This window comes from Talpa occidentalis, unplaced genomic scaffold (genome assembly GCF_014898055.3).
Source record: "Talpa occidentalis isolate TD23 unplaced genomic scaffold, MPIMG_talOcc4v2.1 talOcc4.2, whole genome shotgun sequence".
Classification (NCBI taxonomy): Eukaryota; Metazoa; Chordata; class Mammalia; order Eulipotyphla; family Talpidae; genus Talpa; species Talpa occidentalis.
The window spans coordinates 140,499,087-140,520,232 of record NW_023602073.1 but is presented as its reverse complement, the minus strand read 5'-3'; the positions used below and the strand labels follow the sequence as shown (position 1 = coordinate 140,520,232).

The 21,146-nt window shown below is 40.8% G+C and overlaps 1 protein-coding gene across 2 annotated transcripts in view; it reads right to left on the bottom strand.

Annotated features, from left to right (window-relative positions):
- The window catches only part of SASH1 (SAM and SH3 domain containing 1), a 229,628-nt gene that overhangs the window by 43,526 nt on the left and 164,956 nt on the right, over positions 1-21,146 (bottom strand). For both annotated transcript variants that reach the window (XM_037520543.2, XM_037520542.2), the window contains exon 8: positions 13,418-13,519. In XM_037520543.2, the coding sequence (XP_037376440.1) occupies positions 13,418-13,519 (102 nt within the window). The remainder of the gene's footprint in view (positions 1-13,417; positions 13,520-21,146) is intronic.

Sequence of the window (21,146 nt, the reverse complement as noted above, 5' to 3'; positions counted from 1 at the left end):
CTCCCCCCGACCCTAGATGCCATCCGTATGGATAAAGAAGCGTTCACAGGATGCTGCCGCCCTAATAAACAGCATGTGACAGCAATCAACAACAGCTTGATGGCCTCCTCTCTTCCAAGCTTGATTTCATAATCTCTCCGACATGCCTGATCTCCCTCCACTGGTCCAAGAAGTGATGCATTCAGGTCACTCCCTACCTTGGGGCAGCACGTTGCCTCTGGTGGGGTCTGTTCCAGATGGGCCTTGACGACTACCAGCATGGTGTCTGACTGAGGCAGGAACTTCTGGTCCCAGCCAGCAGATGAACGTGTTATTCTTTGTGTTTATAAATGTTAGTCTCGCTCTTTAAGAAATCAAAATGATTTTAAGAAAGTGTTTATGAGTTGTCAGAGTAACTATATAAAATGTGAAACACATTGGGGCTTTTTCTTTTTTTCACAAAGCAGTCAGGGAAGGACTCAGCTGGTTAGCAAGAAATATTTTGCTCATTAGCTAGTGACATCATTGCTCTCTGAAATTAGGAGAATTTTGTCAGCATATGGAAAAAAAGATGAGATTCCATTCTTCTCCCAGAGGTGCAGTGTAACACTGAAATAATCTCTCTGGCAGTTTCAAAATTAACCAGTGGATGCCAGATTGAAAGGAAGGAGAGGAGGTGGCGGCAGAAGAAAAGATAATTATAAGATACTTTTATTTGTAAAAAGGATGTGAGAATTTGAGGTAATGGTGCCATCCCCTAGGGGCAAAGATTTGTGAGTGCTTAATCGCTTAAGAAAATGTTTTAAAAACTAACTGTGAAACCAAAGGAGCAGCAAATGGATGGTGTGTTTCACAATAAGCTTTTTTATGAACTCATGAACTTCCGATTATTTTTAATCACCCCCAAATAATGTTGTGCCTTTCCCCATGTGGAGGAGGGAGAAAACAGAAGACTCAGGAATCCACAATCGAGTCTAGGGGGCCTGGGAACGCAGTAAGCCCACTTTGGCTCGGCAAGTAGCCAGGGAGCTGAGAAAATGTCTTTTCTTGTACAAGGGACTGGGGCCAGAAGTTAGGAAGGTGGAGGAAAGACAGCAGACTGCCCCTCACTGTCCATCTTTGGAAGGTATCTCTGCTTGATGTGATGTCACTTTGCCCATAGGTCAGACACCCCTGCTGCTTCTTTACAAGTGAATCAAGGTCACAGTGACAAAGTAGTGGGAAGGTGGTCAACAGCTCCTGTGAAGAGCAGAGTTACCCCAGGCACATCTACTTAGCACACTGAAGACTAATGCAAAACACCAAACCCACTCATTCCCAAGAGCATTTGATTCTCACATAATTCATGCCATGGAAAAAGGATGATTCAAAACAGGACTGCCAAGTAGGGCAATTACATATGTGTTTGAGATTCTAGTTTCTGGAACTGATGGAAGTTTTCATCCATCCAGAAGCGGTAAGTGTCCTAAGGGATTGGGTGGTGTTTCCAAAGTCACATTACTTTTATGGCATCTGAGACTGACTGATTCATGGGTCAGGCATGCTGATTTCTTGGACAGAGCTGCCAGGCAACCTTGTCTAGGCACATGACATTGCAGAAAGAGAGGCAAATAGTGGAGCCTGCAAGGCAATGGGGGGAATGTGAAGATACCATGTTCTTTCCTTGAACCAAAACCTGGGCCACAAGATTTGCACAGTCAAGTGTTGAAGCTGGAAGCAGTGAGCCAATCAATGTTGCTCCATGTCACGATCAATAGCCCTTATATAACCCTCCTTACATTTGTGGAATAAATAAATAAATTATATTTCCAAATTAAAGAAATCTAGGCTGAATCCCTAGAAAAGGAGTGATTTTAGAGCTGGAAAGGTTGTTTGTGCTCATCTAATTGCAAAATTATCAGGTCATGCATGATACACCACAGAAGAGCCTTCCACCACTAATGAAATGGGCAAGAGCTGCGTAACTGAATACTAGTGAAAATATTCCACCCTGAGTAACCATCAAAGAAAGTACCTGAGCTAATGTGCTAAACTTCAAAACTCCATGATCAAAGCAAGAGACACATTTTTAAAGACTTGTGGAAGAAGTTCCCACTTCTCCAAAAGCCAGATCAGTGGGGATCTTGAAATTTATATCACATGGCTTCAAATCTGGAGGGAAGCAAACTGTGTGGCCTTCTCTGTCTTCTGATCTAGGAGCAGTGGGAATTGTTTCAGGAGAGTAATGAGTGAGAAGGAAAGACAATGGAGTGAGACTAATTGTGATTAAAATAAATTCTCTAGAAATTTACCAAGAATTGAAGAAATAAGTTCCAGCCAGGCTGCTTATGCCTATTGCCAGCCCATAAAGTAAATGGTGTGAGCCATGATGCAGCACACTCGACAAAATCTTAAAGAGAAGGCAAAGACCACGTATCCCAGAGAAGCCCACGATCCATCTCAATTTGGCTTTCCCCTTTCCCTGGCAATTACATCAAGCTATAGCAACAACAAACAGGAATGCACCACAAAATAAAGCCCTCAACTGTAGTTTGGACTAAACCTACAATCATGTGCTGCCTAGTGGGGCTTGAGTCAATGATGTCTGGGGCATGTGGGGGACTATGCCATGCAGGTTTGAGTAAGTTCACTCTATGACACTCATACAATGATGAAACTGCCCAGCACATCCCCAAGGTTAAGCAATGCATGCCTGTATTATCAGATAACATGGCAAACAGGTCAAAAGCAAACCTCACTGTATCAACAAAAACAAAAATTGTGACGAAGCCACCCAAGCACAATGAAGATGCAAGAAAGTGTTTGGCAACTCTTCCAACAATAAGAAGGAAAGGGAAAAAAAGAGAAAGAAACATAGAAAACACCAAGATCCTATCCTCTGATCCCATCTCTCCATTGAAGAAAAGGTAACTATAGGGGCAGTAAGAAATTCCTCACAATCACTTCTTTTTATAAAGCTATTTAATAAGAATGTGAATTTAATTCAATGAGATTTCAAAGACAAGATGAAATACATGAACAATATTGCATTTTAAAATTGCAGTCATAAGGAAATAGAGGACTCAAACAACTTAACACAGACCAATTTGTAAATAAGAGTCAAGACTAGAATCAATACCTTAGAAGTCAAAATATTCATACAGAGAAAGACTATACTATTTAAGTCCATTTTCTCATATTGCCTAAGTTTAAAAATGTATCTGGCTCTTCACTTAGGCCTTTGACCTGCTGTTCTCTCTATCCTGTCACATTTCTGTTCCTTCTCCAGGTAAAAGCTCACTGGGTTTCAGCCAGCTTCTCTTGGAAAGCTTCCCTTGCTGTGCTCACTGGAACTACCGGACTTTCTTTGTGTCCATCTTCCAATGGGTACAAATATCCAATTAAGTCCCCAACCATGCTGTCACCCTCTGACTGTCTCTTCTTCTCAAATACAAGCTCCCTATGTATGGGCCTGGCATGTGGTAGGTACTCAATAACGTCTACACAATGACTAAATAAAGAATGTTTAAGACCCAGCATTTTTTCACCTGTACTTTGGATCAAAATGCAGGTGGAGGAGAATCTTTGTAGGAACTAATTATGTGATATTATTAGAACTATACTAGTACTGTCCAATCAACAAGGGCTTAGAAGAGAGAATATTTCTACTTAATCTGTGAACAAATAGAATTTGAATTTCTGTGTTACGATATTGCTTTTCTTTTCTTTTCTTTTTTTTAAGATTTATTTATTTATTTATACAAGCACTGGGTACAGTCAGAAGCGCAGGAGGGTGAGAGAATTCACCAGAACCAGAATGGGGAGCAGAACAGGCAGAAGGACCAAAGTACACTGCTGAGGGGAGCAGTGGGCGGCAGGAGAGGTCTGCGCGCCATGTGGGACCCTCGCTGGTGGCAGGGGATCGAACTGGCGCTACAGAGGCTGCGTGCAGCCTTGCAGCCCAGTGCTCAACCTCTGTGCCACCAAGGAAGACCACGATACCGCTTTTCAAATGAGTATCCCTGTCTGATGGCTGACTCTAGTTCAAAGAGTTTTGTTCTAACTGTGGTGACTTAAAAAATTCAAGTAAAGGGTCTCCCTGGTGGCATGGGGGTTAAAGTCTCAGCCCTATCAACCTATCGCCAGTCACTGAGGCCTGAGTGTGGTTCCCAGCCAGGGAGCTACCCACATGGCGCAGCAGACCTCTCCACTTTCCCTGCTGTTCCCCTCAGCTATGTATTTCAGTGGATCCACCTGTTTTGCTCCCCACTGTGTCTCTGGTGAATCCTCTTACCACTTGCACCTCTGGCCTAGACCCCAGTTCTTGTATGCATAAATAAATAAATCAAAAAAATAAATTCAAGTGGATGCTAAGCAGTGATGGACAGCTACGACTTCCATAAGCTAGCCTTGGTTCAGTCTCTCTACTATTCCTGAATCACCAAGAGAACTAGGCCTGGATATCTCTCCAAGCCATCACTATATAGGATTTAGCATTAAGGTAGATGGTTTAAGGAGGACCGTAACATGTGATGAATCAATATTAAGTAAGTGATGGAAATCCTCTTTTACTCCAATTTCCCTAAGGTTACTCCCCAAAGCAGAGTGAGAAGCTGGCATCAAATCTGAACACTGATCCTTACCCCAAAATATATTACAAATACCTATGTCAAATACCTATGTCAAATATCTATTACAAATACCTATGTCAAAGTGGTTTGGGATTCATGTATTCAGCTGGACAAATAAAAACTGCCATTTTTGTAGCTAGAAGCTAGTGTTTCTAGTTTTATATTGTTCAACCTAATAAAAGAAACAACAGACCAGACTGTATCCAAAGTATCTTTCATTTTAAACATAGGTGCCCTCAGATTATGTATTAATAGTACCTGAATATTTTGTCATATTTTTTGTTCGTGTCAATAATGGTCTATGAGCAGTCTCCTTGAGTCTCTGCTGCTGCATAAACTAATGAGGACAGAGATGGACCTGGTTAATGGAACAGGAGCTAAGAGCCCATTTCCAGTTATTTCTGAGCTGGCCATAATGGAGCCCACACACACTAAAAGAGACCACTTCATTACGCGCCGAGCCCTTGATAAGTTCAGTACAATTAACTGCCATTCTTCCCAAATGGCACTCCAAAGGTTAACTATATTAACCGAAATCATACCAGACTCACCCTCCTAATTCTGCAGACACAATACCTACTGAAACAGATAACAGGCTCATCCTGAGTTAGGGAGAAGCACAATCAGGTAAACATGCAGCATTTACATTAGTTTGTTTGACAACTGACCATTCACGTGTGAGTCCAGGCACTGCTGCCGCATGAACAGCATGTCCAGACAGCATTTCTATGGGAACTCTAGTATTTAAGAAAGACAGTGCAGAGGGAAGGCAGAAATCTCCACATGAAGACCACACGGCATTCTTGGGTATTGTCTCTCTGCCATTCCCCTTGCAACACCCTGTGGGATAAATGTGTTTGTTCCTGTTTTCCAGATGAGGAAACTGAGGCACAAAGTGAGGAAGCAACTTGCTCAAAGATGCAGAGCTAGTCTGGGGACCTGGGGTGTACAAATTAATGCCTGCCCATATTCTCCTTCTTTCTCTTGGTCATATTTCATGTTAATTGAGTGAAGGTCTTGTGTTGTAATGCAGAGGGAACCATATATTCAACAACCCTTTCAGCTTTGCTAAATTTACCACGAAAGCTTCAAGGAGCAGATCCATTTACCAACCAGAAATCCAAACTAACCTTGCCAATGCAAATCCTTTTAAGTAGAAACACATATATTGAGATTTATGTATTAAAACTTCTCTGGAAAAGAGAAACAAAGAAAAACCCTCAATGCCGTTAATTATTTAATTAATTTAGAAATATTACTTTTAGGGTTGGCATCTACCTTTTTTAAATTTCTTTATAAAACACAAGATCAAAGAAAGGCCCACTGATTACTTGAAGACCTTGACTGAACCTCAAATGCCAGCTCTAACACTGTGGCCTAGGTGACTCTTCACAAAATTTGTGTATCCAACAACATTAAATCCATGTCAGCAAAAAATATGAAAACAATACATTATTTTATTTGCTAAGACTATTGAAAGGTGGAGAAATTTGTAAATTTGTCATGTGTTGTCATTAAAAAAAACTTTTTGTGTGATCAAATTTTCTGAAAGGAATAAGTTGATATTGCTTTATATTTTAACACCTTTAAAATAAAGAAAAAGCTTCTGCTAAGTTTTAACTTATAGACATTATCTAGAAGATAACCATAGTAAAAGGCACATATCCCAAAGAAACCTATTAAGAATAGCCAATGTTTAAAAAACCTGGTTCTACATGGAATATGAAACTCCAGAAAGAGCACTGTGGATACAGAGGCCCCTCAAGGAAGAAGGCACAGCCACTCTGCTCCCCAGTGAAAGCTCTGCTTCCCTTCACATTTGATGCTGAGCAAATCTAGTCTTTTCTTTGGTCACAATAGAAATTAAGCCATTCACAAGAAGCACTAAAAAAGCAGCTTTACTCAATGCTTTTCCTGGCTTTTAGCAAGTTCTAGTTTAGAGTAAGGCTGTGACATCTCTCCTGCCAAATCCTCAAACCTGAATCTTATGACTTGAAGATGATGGTTATTGTTAAAGCCAGTGAAATGACTTTCAGAAGCTGCAAAAAAAACTCTTCCGCTGGTGAGGGACAATGGTATGGTTTATAAATTTAGAAAGCCCCCAAAAAGATTTAACAGACCTGCATCATGCCACAAAATATCTCATAATATGGACATATTTTAGGTAAGACTAAAAAAAGTTCTCAATCAAGGAAACACTTAAAATAGTATTTTGAAAAAAGTAGAAGTGACCACTTGATGTAGCCTCCCTGTCATCCAAAATTTTGGACAAAGTTCAACCACATTGGCTCCTTGTACTCCCAGGCCAGGTTAGTGGCAGTGCTATATATAGAGCTGGAATGAAAGGTTATAAGAGAGGCACAGAAGGATGTGAAGTATTAATGCAACACCAAGTTACACCATCATTAGCTTTCTTTGCACAAATATTTTCCAACTCTTGATTCCACAAATGTGGAAGTGATCAAATATGAAATGATCACTTGCTTTACAAAGCAACTCACTTCAGAAAATATTTCACCATTGTAGCTTCACTTTAGCAAGAATGCCTGCCGTGGAAACACAATTTCAAATTTTCTGGAAAACATTTTGTATGAATTGAAATAACTGAAATGACCAAAACAGATGTCTGTAATGGACCCTAAGAGTTCTTGCGTGTCATTTTCCTTGTTGTTTAAATTTTGTATATATCATGTATCTAAAAAATAATTTAAATAGCATCACAATCAAATAGTTTACATGACATGTTTTGGGAAAATGTTTCGCTGTGAATATTTTCATTAATATTTAAGCACCAGAGACAAATCACCAGCTCTTACCTACTGATTCATAGTAACATAGATACCATGTTTTACTAATAAAACTTATGACTGGGGTCAAAAATTATCAAATTCTGTAGGATGGATGACAGGAAAGCATAATTTCTAAAGCATTTTTTTAAACGCGAGATAAACTGAACTGAACCTCCAGACACAAAATTGAGGGCCTAAAACGAGCTCTCTTACAACTTCCCCTGGCAAGAGGCAACATGGAAACAAATTTGATAAATAAATGAAAATGTTAAAACAAATGTTCAGTTATTAAATCATCAAGTTAAGTACTCAACCAGAAACTTTTTAAAATGCTCAAATAGTCACAACAGAAGTTTGTTAATGAAGTTTGTTAATGAAAAAGAGCAAAGAAAAGATTCCCCTCTAGCGATGAGAAAGCTATTTTTCACTTCCCCTGGTCACTATCTTTAGCACTCTACACTCTTGGAATCCATATGTGAACATGGTTTTATTGTGCAGCAACATGCAATTATCTAATGTCAGTGATGGGGGTAGAAAAGCCCATGAAATCAATGCAAACGAAATCCTAAAGCATGACAGGCATCAATATAGGCATTGAAGCCTGGGGACAAAGGCCTTATGATCCCTGAAACTTTCATGGCCTGGGCATTCCCGACCATGGCCAGTGGGCTATTTACATCTCAGTATAGAAAAGAATCGATAGAAGACTGAAAAGCCTGGCCCTCGCACAAAAGATAATCAAAACGACAAACCCGTTGCAGCTGAAGCAGGACACAGGGGGAATTATGAAATTAATTACTCTGCTAACAGGCAAATCTAGCACCAGTGAGAAAGGCTATTTTAGATAGGGTTTCTTGTGAGCATCCAGAAAAACCCAGGATGGACTGAAGTTAGGCTAAGAGAGGCAGGCAGCACTTGCATGGGTTCTGAAGGTCGGTCATGGTAATGACACTGAAGACAGTGGCTGAGGGTGGTTGCAGAAAAATCACCTAGCAAATGACATGTGGGATCCATAATGCTGCTTTAGAAATGCTCTCCAGTGCCTGTCTATACCTACATCTCTCAGCCAAAAGAGAAGTCACTTGAGAACTTCTGGAAGATGGTGTAGGAAGTAGAGGGTCACCGTGGTAACCCAAGTATCTAGCATTGTGCTGACTAGACAGCAAGCTCGCCATACTCGCTTCCTTGGTGGACAGAAATGTTCAAGAGCATGAATATGTAATTTTTAAGAAGTACCTGTTTCAGTCTGACAATTTATATCAAGCTGATGGTGCTGATTTATCCTTTGAAAGGGGTCCAACAAATCTTAATAAATCTTAACAATGCTTTCTCAGCAGCTCATTCAAAATGCCTACAGTCCTCAATTTATATTAACTTTTCCCTAAATGAGACAAGCCCCTGCTCCTTGCCATCTAAGTGTGAGGTTTCACTACAATCCTGTTTCTCAATGGGCTAAATCCTGTAACTCCTGCCCTGACTCAGAACCTATTCATCATGGCAGCATCCAGTGAGCCCCATGCTGAAGAAACCACTATGGAGAATAGGGTCTTTGTGTCATCCTGAGTTGGATTTGAATCACAACAGTCCTGAGTTACTGTACTTATTCTCCATGATTCTTTAGGCTCATGATTTACATCTATATTGTCAGTCTTTAGTACTTGGGGATAAGAGACCCAAAAAGTCATGAACATGATTCTTTTGATTACCTCATAGTCCCCAGACATGCTGCTTGGCCGGCATATGACACATTTATTATTATAAATGGTAACATCTCAACCTCTTTCACACAAAGGCAAGCAGGCAAGGCTTGAAAATTAATAATCCTTTGAGTTTTTTTTTTAAAGATTTATTTTATTTATACAAGAGCTGGGGTACAGGCCAGATGCGCAGGAGGGTGAGAGGATTCACCAGAGACAGAGTGGGGAACAGAACAGGCAGACTGATGAAATACACTGCTGAGGGGAGCAGTGGGCAAGACAGGAGAGGTCTGCTCACCATGTGGGTTGCTCCAAGGCCTGCAGGGATCAAACCATCACAGCAGAGGCTGCGGACAGCTTCACAGCGCTGCGCTCAACCGCCTGCGCCACCAGGGAGGCCCCAATAATCCTTTGAGTTATTTCGTAGCTGCAATGGAATCTAGTGCTTGATGCAGGAAAGTAGGCATGAGAAGATAGTGGGAGGGTGACATGTGCTTCTGAGAAGTCATCATTTGATGCTTAGAAGCAAAGAAAGGTAAAGACTGAGTCTGTAGATGCAAGACACAAAACATGCTCTCAAAGTAGCCAGGAAGGCTGGACATTCAAATACAGTTCTGTTGGTTGAATATTTCCCAAACAAGCTATGTGAACTAGACATGGATTTAGGCCATTGCTAGAGATACAAAGATAACACAGCAAGCCTTGCTTGCCCAGGAAACTTATGATTTCCAAGAAGGCAGATACATGTACCATTAATTCTGACAATCCAGGATAACTGCCAGGTGTTCCTGATTAAGCTAGAGTAGCAAAACCCCAGGACAGCAACAAACTTTAATTGAGAAGGTTAAAGTAAGTTTTACAAAGGAGGTGGCTTTGGGGTTGCACCTTGGAGGATGCATTGCTTTTTATCTGGAAAGATCTAGAGGAAGACATTTTAGGAAAAAGACAAGAAATTGCATGAATTAAGCAGACCATGTGAAAACACAGAGTGTGCTCAGTAATGCATGCATGGTCCAATGACCCTGGAGTGGAGGATCTTGGTCAGGAGGTCACAGATGAGAATGGAGATATTGATGAAAGTCAGATCATATAAGTGCTTGAGATGCTGAAAAGCTTGGAATTTATCTTAAGAACTGGAAAACCATTTGAATTTATGGAAACATGATTCTAAGAAAAGAGGTATGAAGATGACATGCATGGACAAGAAAGAGACAGAAGACATGGAGGTAGAATCAGAAAACTAGCAAACAAAAGAACTGCACACTAGAGTAAAAAGGTAACTCTGCCCATTCTCAGTCCACAGAGATGAATGAGAGTATCATGAAAGATCTATTTCAAACTCTGGAATTCTCATTCCTTTTAATCACTGTAGAACTCCTCATTTAAGAAGCATTGTTTGGGGTCCTCCCTGGTGGCTTAAGGGGTTAAGCACTGCACTATGAAGCAATCCACAGCTTCTACAGCATGAGTTTGATCCCCGGCTGGCCAGGGAGCAACCCACTGGCGCAGCAGTCCTCTCCTGTCTTGCCCACTGCTCCCCTCAGCAGTGAGTCAGTCTGCTTGTTCTGTTCCCCACTCTGGCTCTGGTGAATCCTCTCACCCCGCCGCCACATCTCTGGCCTGTACCCCAGCTCTTGTGTGCATAAATAAATAAATCTTTAAAAAAAAAAGAAGCACTGTTTGGGTGACAATAAATAGCAATAATAAAGACATCCAAATTGGAAAATTAGTAAAATTGCCCCTAAAATTGCCCATTCACAGATGATGTGATCTTACATATACATGCCCCTCCTCCATACACACACACACAAACTGTTAGAAATAATAAACTCAGCAAAGTTGCAGGATATGAAATCAACAAGAGAAATTTAGTTCCATTTTTATATGTTAACAATGAACAATTTGAAAATAAACTAAGAAAACAATTGTATCTATAATTGATCAAAAATAATGAAATACTTAGGAATAATCTTAACCAAGGAGACAAGATTTGTGAACTGAAAACTACAAAATGTAGGTTTAAAAATAAAGACATAAATGTAAAGACATCCTGTGTTCATGGGTGGGAAGACCATATTGTTCAGATGACACTACTAAAGTCAATCTACAGACCCAATGCAATTCCTATCAAAATCCCATGGCATCTTTTGCATAAATAGTAAAACCCATCCTAAAATGCATGTGGAATCTCAAGCAATCTCAAACAATCTGAAAAACCCAAGTTGGAGGGCTCACAGTCCCAGATTACTTACTATAAACTACATTCATCAGAAGAGTACGATTCCCACAAAGGAGAGACATACACACCAACGTAATAAAATAGATGGCCCAGAAATAAACCCTTCATATTTGGTCAATTACAGTTTGACCAATCAATGGGCAAAGGATAGTATTTTTAACAAATGGTTCTGGGAAAATTTGGCATCTACCTGCGAAAGAATGAAGTTGAACTAATATGTTACATCATAAACAAAAACTAATTTTGAAATGAGTCAAAACTCTTAACAGCTGATATTATAAAATTTATAAAGAAAATCACAGAAAAAATCTTTATAACAATGAATTTGGCAGTGATTTCTTAGACATGGCACAAAAAGCATAGGCAACAAAAGAAAATATAAATTGGACTTCAAAATATAAAACTTTCGGGCCTCCCCTGGTGGCGCAGCAGTTGAGTGCTGGGCTGCGAAGCTGCCCGCGGCCTTTGCATCTCCAGTTCAATCCCCGGCCGCCGGCGAGGGTCCCACATGGCATGCAGACTTCTCCTGCTGCACCCACTGCTCCCCTCAGCAGTGTATTTCATCAGTCTGCCTGTTCTGTTCCCTGCTCTAGCTCCGGTGAATTCTCTCACCCTCCCACACTTCTGACTGTACCCAGTGCTTGTATAAATAAATAAATAAATCTTAAAAAATATATATAAAACTTTCATGCATCAAAAGAGTGCAAAGGGGCCTCCCCGGTGGCGCAGCGGTTGAGCGCTGGGTTGCGAAGCTGCCCGCGGCCTCTGCGGCGCCGGTTCGATCCCCGGCTGCTCCCCGGCCACCAGAGGAGGGTCCCACATGGCGTGCAGACCTCTCCTGCCGCCCGCTGCTCCCCTCAGCAGTGTACTTCGGTCCTTCTGCCTGCTCTGCTCCCCGCTCTGGCTCTGGTGAATTCTCTCACCCTCCCGCGCTTCTGACTGTACCCAGTGCATGTATAAACAAAACAAACAAACAAACCAGCAAACAAAAAATAAAGCATGCCTCTATAAAAAAAAAAAAAAAAAAAAAAAGAGTGCAAAGAACCCACAGACAGGAACAAAATATTTACAAATAATATGTCTGATAAGGGATTAATATCCAGAATACATAAAAAGCCACAACTAAGCAACCAACAACAAAACAGCCTAATTCAAGAATTAGCAAAAAATTGAAATGGATATTTCTCCAAAGAAGATGTACAAATAGCCAAACACACAAGATACTTAACATCATTAGAATTATGGAAATCACCCATAGAATGGCTATCATCAAAATGAGGGAAAATAATGAGTGAGGATGTAGAAAAACTGAAACCTTCAGACACTGCTGTCAGGAATAAAAAGTGGTATAGCCACTGTGGACAGCAGTGTGGCAGCTCCTCAAAATGTGAAACACAGAACTACTGTATAACCCAGAAATCCCACTCCTAGATACAAACCCAAAAGAAGTGACAGCAGGATCTCAAAGAGATACTGGTATACCAATGTTCTTGGTTGCCTCATCCACACAGCTCAAAGGTAGAAAACACCCACATTTTTATCAACAGATGTAGGGACAAATAACATGTGCTATATACAGAGAGTGGAATATTACTCACCTATGAAAAGGAACCAATATATGCTCTGACATTTTGCTTAGTGAATAAACCAGGTGTGGAAGGACAATGAACGTATGAACTGACAGGGGGTACTTGGATTAGGCAAACTCCTAGAGAAAGAAAGTAGAATGGGGGCTGCTGTGGACTGGGGGGGAGTTACTGTTGGTTATAGGATATCTAATATGGATGATGTAAAAGTTCTGGAAATGGATTGTGGTAATGGTTTGCACAACCATGTGAACGTACTTAATGCCACTGAATTGAACACACCTAAAAATATTTATAAGGGTAAATTTTAAGTTACATACGCTCTACCAGCGCAAATAGTACTATTTTGACTGCAGGCAAGTCAATCAGATAAAGAAAACTGAGTAACATGTAAGAAGAGGTTGTTCTTTTCAGATCCAGTGAGAGTTGGGAGGTGTAAAGTGCAAGCTCAGGGCTGGCCTTGTGGAGGCTGTGCCCTCTGAGTAGAGGCAGCCCGGTGTGCAGATGGAGAACTTACATTGCAGTTTGAGGAGGCATCGAAGGCTGGGTCACAGCCGTCTGGCCAGTCGGCAGGGTCCAAGACAGCAGGATGCCGGTGCTGGGCCTCGTATTCCTTGAGCTGCAAGAGAAAATGGAAGACTGAAACAAAAATAACGGCCGATGCTGTCCCCCGAGACACCAAGACTGCTCTGGGCACCTTTGCCATGCACTGCTGGTGCCAGCCAAGGACCAGGTTCCCCAAACCAAAAGGAAGCTACATGCCCTGCCCTGTGGGTTTTATCTAGATCAAACCCACAGACACAAAGGACTCTTTGTATTCTGTGTTCCCAAAAAATCCTTCATTCCCCTTTCCAACATCCTCCAACAGCAGAAATCCATCCTTTTCAGTTCAATTAGATGTGCAAAAAAGAATTGGCTGTAGTTTGGCCTCTGACTTATCTTTCCATACACTCCCCTCGTAGGAGACGCATGGAGAACACAGGTATCTCAGCAGATCAGAGGGCAGTCTGAAACTGATGTTTAAGGATCACTTGCTTTTCTTATTCTAGTTCAAGCTACCAGTTCAATACTGTCACCGAGCAAATGTTATGAGATTTATTGGGAATGAGAAGAAAACAAGGTGTCTAGAATATATTAAGTAACATTTAAAGTTTGGGGTTAAAACCTAGGTTTTGACTTCTCTGAAAAACACAGATAAGTGATGTATTAGAGAACACGAGCCAAGGTAACCTAGCAGAACTGGAGGAAGGACCCAGCACTTGTAACAGGTTCCAGGCGTGAAGAAACTTAATTCTGCTACCAGATACAACTAAGTCATCAGCGCAGCAAAATCCTACAGTAAACTGTTTTAGATATGATCTAAAGGCTTTTATCAAATCAAGTCACTAAAACCCAGAAATGATCTGCCCAACAGCTGGGGAGATGATATCTGAACTGACCCCCAACACTGGCAGAGCCTCCATGTGGACAGATCCTCTGAGGAAAAGCAACTTTTCTAATAAACATTATTTCTACTATGAAATTCTCTTCTGCACAGACATGTGACAGAGGATGGATCAGCGGGAGGCAGGAAGTACTGATTATTAAAATTTTGGTTGCTGAACCAAACAGCAGCTGGGAGCCCGTTGACAAATTACTCAATTCCTCTGTGCCTCAGTTTCTCCTCCTGGAAAATGGGGATGACATTTCTGTTTCACAGGGTTGATAAAGCAGCAAAATTGTTAGCATACTGTACCTACTGATGGTCTTATTATCATGATAGTATAATTATTACATTATTATTCTTATCATCATCATCATCACCCTGGTGGTGTCAGATAAGAGTCTGAAGTTCACATCCAACAACTCCAGGTGTCTGAACTTCTGCTATTAGGAGCACTACTAACATGTTCATCTTTCTGGTATATTAGGGGCATTCATATTATTCCAATCTTCACAGTGCATGCATAGAATGCTCTTTCTTTCTGGACAGACTAGTATCTACTACACATCCTGTAGGCTGAGAACAGCCACTGGTTGGGAAAGGGATATCGTTTGTTTTCTCAAGGCCTCTGCTTGGCCTTTAAACTCACTCTTAGCCTCAACTCCCTACAAGCCACTAAATAGGCTTCATCTCTAATGAAAAAAAAAACAACAAAAAAACATATTCCCAGCTAGCCTACCCTTCTTCTGCTATCTGTCCATTTTCATCATTTAATTTGGGGCCTATGAGTATGTGTACGCCACGTTCACAGCAGCATTATGCACCACACCATGGCATGGAAACAACTTCCGTGTCTATCAAAGGACAGTGGATAAAGAAGTGGAAGAAGGTTGAAAAGCACAGCAAACAAGGGAATCCTGTCATTTGCCCTAACGTGGGTGGACCTTGATGACGCCAACTGAAGTAAGTCAGACAAAGAAAGACAAAGAGATTTGAGCTCACCTATGTGTGGAATATCAGGAGGTGAGGTGTGGGGGAGGTGGAACTGGAGGGAGTTAAAAGTACAAACTCAGCTTTAAGATAAGTAAGTGCTAGGAGGGTAATGCACCACATGGAGGCTGTAGTCAGCACTGCTGGGGTTTATCAAGGAAAGTTGTTGGAAGAAGAGTCTAAGAATACTCATGACAAAGGGAAGAAAACTTTTTATTTTGCCTTTTCTTTTCATTGTGTTTATGTGAAAAGATACCAACAAAACTGACTGCGGGGACTTCCCTGATGGCCCAATGGTTTAAGTCTCAGCACTATGAAGCTGTTGGCAGCCACTGCAGCACGAGTTAGATCCCAGGACAGGGAGATACCCACACGGCACAGCAGACCTCTCCTGTCTCACCCGCTGCTCCTCTCAGCAGTATGTTACAGTCAGTCTGCTTGTTCTGCTCCCCACTCTGTTTCTGGTGACTCCTCACCCCACCCCCACCCCTGCACCTCCAGTTTACACCCCAACTCTTATATTCATACATAAATAAAAATGAATCTTTAAAAAAATCTGTGGTAATTATTTCATAATATTCATAAGTCAGATCATTATACTATAAACTTTCAACTTACATGTGATGTATGTCAGTTATAAAGCAAGAAAAGTGGCAGGAAAAAAAGGATTTTTGCTTCCTCTGATACAGATTCAAATCTGTGTTCTGTCTATATTTACTTTGTGGTTTGATTTCCTAATTTCAAAATGCTATGTTTTAGATATAAAATAGAATCTCTAAAAATGTTTAAAGTACATTTTACAGAGAAAAAAAATCATCTGGCTATGATTTATTTAATTATATTTTTATATTTCACTCTGCTCCCAAAGAAGTTTTGACTTGAATATAATTTCATAAAGGGAAGATAATTGGTGATTTCACTTGAGAACTTAGACATTTTAAAGAAAATCTATTGATTTTGCTTAAAATAATGAAGCTATTTTATTCATGTAATAATGAAGTTTAAAACGCCGATTTAAAGAATATGTGTGTGCATATGTACATCTGTCCATTTGTCTGAGAAAAAAAAAAAAAACTTCACATTCTGTGTTTCCCAGGCTTATAGTTTTCTCAGAACTGACATGATTCTTAGAGGAATGGCCATCTTCAGTAGCTTAATGTTATTCTGTCTCCAAGACCTTTAGGAAGAGTGTTTCTAAAATGTTCCCATTTCTACAGTGCTTATTGCAAGGAACATTCATATTACATCTGATCTAAATCCCCTCCAGCTGCAATTTTAATTCATTTCCTTTTATTATATCCTCAGCAGAGATCAAAACAAAATGAAACAGTATAGTCCTCAGTACATCCTGAAAATGTACTGTGTAATAATCTTTCATATACTTGGAGACAGTGAATAAGTTCTTTTCTGTTTTTTTTCTCTGAGATAAATCCTTTCCAATTTCACCCTATGGGGCCTATTTTTAAAAACCCACAATTACTTTGTTGCTCTCTTATGAAATCTCTCTATGAGCCCCTCTAGATGTCCAGTACTCTGGAATTGATGCACAAGAGCTGCAACAATACAATAATTTTAATATATGTATCTATATAGAGACATATATATTCATTCCCAGTGTATAATCTGGTATACCAGATGCCCTGGCTTCCTCTACAAAACTTCCCCAGTTCCTGTAGATATGGGTTCACGCCTAGACCCTTATCTGAAGAACTACTCATAGTTAAAATAAGTTGTCTCCTTTCCTTCCCATCAGCTTTGAGCCTCTTTTACTCTGGCACAACAAACTCTACAATGCAATTCTGCAATTCACCTTCCAGAACTCTCCATTCCTATGGAATTGGGCTGAGGCTAGATTCTCTCACTTCACATCTCTGTCCAGCTTCTTCCTCTATTTCTCCTGCTTCCCTCCCTCACTTAGAGGTTTCTCCTGAAAGCTTTTCTTCAGTAAAACATGTGCAAAGAATCCCTTTCTCAGGTTCTGCTTCTTGAAAACTTGATGTAACAGAATTGGCATTAAGAAAAGTTCACAAGGCCAAAACATCAGTCAAGTTAAGGACAAACATCAAGTCTTTTTTTTTTTTTTAAATCCCCTAATGAGTTTATTTTGGGCTTTCACACAGATGTAATTTGTTAAATCACATACATAATTATCATATATATATATATATGTAATATTTAGCAATTAGGTCAAGTTACATGGGCAGTCTTTGGTATTAATTATATTATTTTCAGGAACCATGATTATTAAATCATGGCCATAGATTACTCTCAATTCTCTATAGACAGTGTTTCTGGACAAAATGTCAAAGGACATTTTCCTAGGATCCCACCAAAAGAATAATCTGTGTTTTATGTAAAGCTTTTAATGTGAATGTATTCCCTGTATTCCCTACCCTTCTATTCCTCCACAAAAATTATCCTGATAAATTAGTAACTTGTGGCTTCCAAGTACCTCTCTACCTTGCAGGACTAGTCCAAAATTTGAACATCCTAAGCTCTCTTGTGAAGAGATGTGGATGTTCTTAAAATTAGTAGCTAGAAATTGTGCTAATAATACACCAATTATCTAGATCCCCTAAACATTTTTTTTTATTAATGAGCTCAACTGCCTTAAAGCACACGTAGTAAGGCCCTGAGATTTAATGGAACTATTTACTTAATAAAACATAAAAATCATAAACTAAGCTGTTTTTTGATTACACACTCAGAAATGACACACAGAGAGTTGCTCTGGAATTTCATTCTCTTTAAATGTTTTTGAAGCATACAGTGGTATCTAACATATCAGTTCCTCTCAGCCTTTTCCATTTTGTTCTTTGTATTGATAGCTGGGTTTATGGGAGTGTGAGTCATGATTGCACACTTCGCAGGGAGAAAATATCCATCAATGAGATCCAATTTGCATAAACAAGCACACTGAGCCAAACTGTCTCAATTTGAACACAGGTAAAAATGTCACCAATACAAGGAGGTGTTGGGGTCTATATCCAAAGGGGCACCCCAGCCATCTTCTCCGGATGCTGGGTTATTCCATCCGGATGCTCCTCATGCATCTGCCAGCCTCTGGTTGACAGAGGAGGGACACAGCTGCCGTTGCAGAGGAAGTCTACCTCTGAAGATCTCTTCTACACATTCAGATCACGAGTGAAAGGAGGCAGATCCTCCACACAGACTGTTTCAAGCTCTAAACAACATTTTTCTTGAACATTTTCACTTTCAAAAAAGAAGTCCATCAAGGCACAAGTTATAGGATGGATGCTTCTCTGCTTCTCCATCATCTGTCCAAGGACTCCTGTCCTTGGGTGTAGACTCCAGTCAAGTCTGGAAATGGCTTTTGGCATTTTCCTACATCTGTGTGACTACATAGCCTAATAGAAAATACTAGTGATCGCTGATGAGCTCTGTCCTTTGTTTGAAACTCGGCAAAGGTGGCCGACCTGGAAACAGCCAGGCTGTGTAGCTAAAACCGCCACCCAGATGTTCACACAGGTGTGCCACTTCTCATGGGCCTGACTTCTGATTTCCTGATGGTGAAATGATGGCTAACTGTTAAAATTAGGAGCTCAGAACGTGATTCAAGGACCTGTTTTTTTCTCCTCAACTTTGAAAGTATTCTTTTGTTATGTTTTCCAGTTATAGACATGTGTTACCTACAGAGGGCAATGTCAAGGCCACTTTTTAACATTTTTCTTCTACTCCAAGAAAGTGGGTAAAGCACATCACACACCCAGGTGCTGTCAGAGGACTGTGGACATCTGTGCTCAGAACCTCATTTTCACCATTAAAAACCAGGGCAGGGCCTGCCTGGTGGTGCAAGGGGTTAAGCACCTCACTATGAAGCAAGCTGCGGCCTCTGTAGCACGAGTTCTATCCCCGGCCAGCCAGGGAGCAACCCACATGGTGCAGCAGACCTCTCCTGACTCACCCACTGCTCCCCTCAGCAGTGTCCTTCGGTCAATCTGCCTGTTCTGTTCCCTTCTCTGTCTCTGGTGGGTCCGCTCACCCCCCACATCTTTGGCCTGTACCCCAGCTTTTGTATGCATAAATAAATCTTAGGAAAAAATAAATAAATAAAATAAATAAATAAAAACCAGGGTAGCCATATCACCCCCGTGAAGGTGAGTAAATGACTTGTCCATCACAGAAAGACTAAACAAGACTCTAGATTTGTCAAATGCATTTTCTAGGAATCCCACTGGATTCTTCCAGAAGCTATGGCAGGTTCAAGGAGTAGAAATGGAGCCAAGAGTCTCCCGTTGGCTCCTGTGCAGATGGGCTGGGTGGATGAAGGTGTGGCAGAGCAGGCAGGCCAGGCAGAGTGAGGGTGCAGGTACAGGCATAGGTGAACATGGACAAGTGATGACCACCTGCCATTTGCTCCATTGCTGCCCCTGCACCGCTTGAGTCCACTAGAGACCCAGGAGGCACAGGTCACCATGCTCCTCTGAATCAACAGAGCACGAGAAGCCAGCCAATGGGTGACAGGAGGCGGCTCTGGCCCCAGTCCAACCTCCCACACCCCTGGAGTGTTTTCATCATTGTCTCAAGAACAAGTTTAACTGAAGTGCTGAGGCAGATATGCTAATTGAGTGTGTTTGGCACTGTTCCAAGGTTGTTGTTTTTTTTAAAGATTTATTTATTTATGCATACAAGAGCAGGGGTACAGGCCAGAGGTGTTGGAGGCAGGGAAGAGGATTCACTAGAGACAGAGCAGGGAACAGAACAGGCAGATCGACGGAAGTACACTGCTGAGGGGAGCAGCGGGCGAGTCAGGAGAGATCTGCTGTGCCATGGGGTTGCTCCCTTGCCAGGTATCGAACTCATGCTGCAGAGGCTGTGGACAGCTTCACAGGCTTCATCTTAACCCTCTGCACCACCAGGGAGGCCCTGTTCCAAGGCTTTGATCTTCAAGATTCTTCTCGTTGGTAAAGTCACCACTCTTTCAAAGGTTCCTTAGTGACTTGAGATTTTCATTAGCTTCTAAATCTGCCTAATGTCTTTATTGTACCAAGCCAACTATTTCATGAAGATATCCAAGAATCATTCAGATTTTTGAGTGACAGCAATGGAGGCAATAATAATTGCTTTTTCACTACAACATAAGCTAATACAGTGTCCTGGAAAAGTTAATGAGGATTCTTTTTGTGCCTAATTTAATTCCAAGTCAAAAAATAACATAACAAACTATAGTATCTACTTAGAGATGAAAGCGAGTAAAATTTTAAGGTATAGCTAAAGTTAAACCTTTAGATAATTTAAAGCTCAATTTGTGAAACCACCTTAATAGAACTGGATGTTTATGTTTGTGGTATATTTTCTTTTGGTTCTACTTAACAATTTTGAATCATTGATTACTTTCTTATCTATCTTTTTAATAGATATGTTCCTTTTACAATGGTGATCAGAATCATTTTCCTTTTTGAAGAGGCACACAGCTCAAAAATAGCTGCCATTCCTTTATTCATATGCTCATGGAATATGGAAATTGCACTTCCCAATGTGGAACACTTGTATGAAGTAAGTGGAATGCGATATGTATTTTATCTGATAACCTATGTATCTAATAACCATCGAAATACTACTTTATATACACCATTCCTATACTCTTTGGCCCCCTAGCATAGTCTACTTGAGCTACTGTAAACAGAATAGCAGAAAATTTCTGTTATAAACAACAGAAATTTATTTCTCACAGTCGGAGAGGTCAAGAAGTCCAAGGTCAAGGTGCTGGCAGATTTATATACGGTGAGAATCCACTTCCTGGCCCTTCATGCCATCTTCTTGCTGTGTCCTCACATGGCAGAAGGGGTGGGGGGTTCTCTGGGACCTCTTT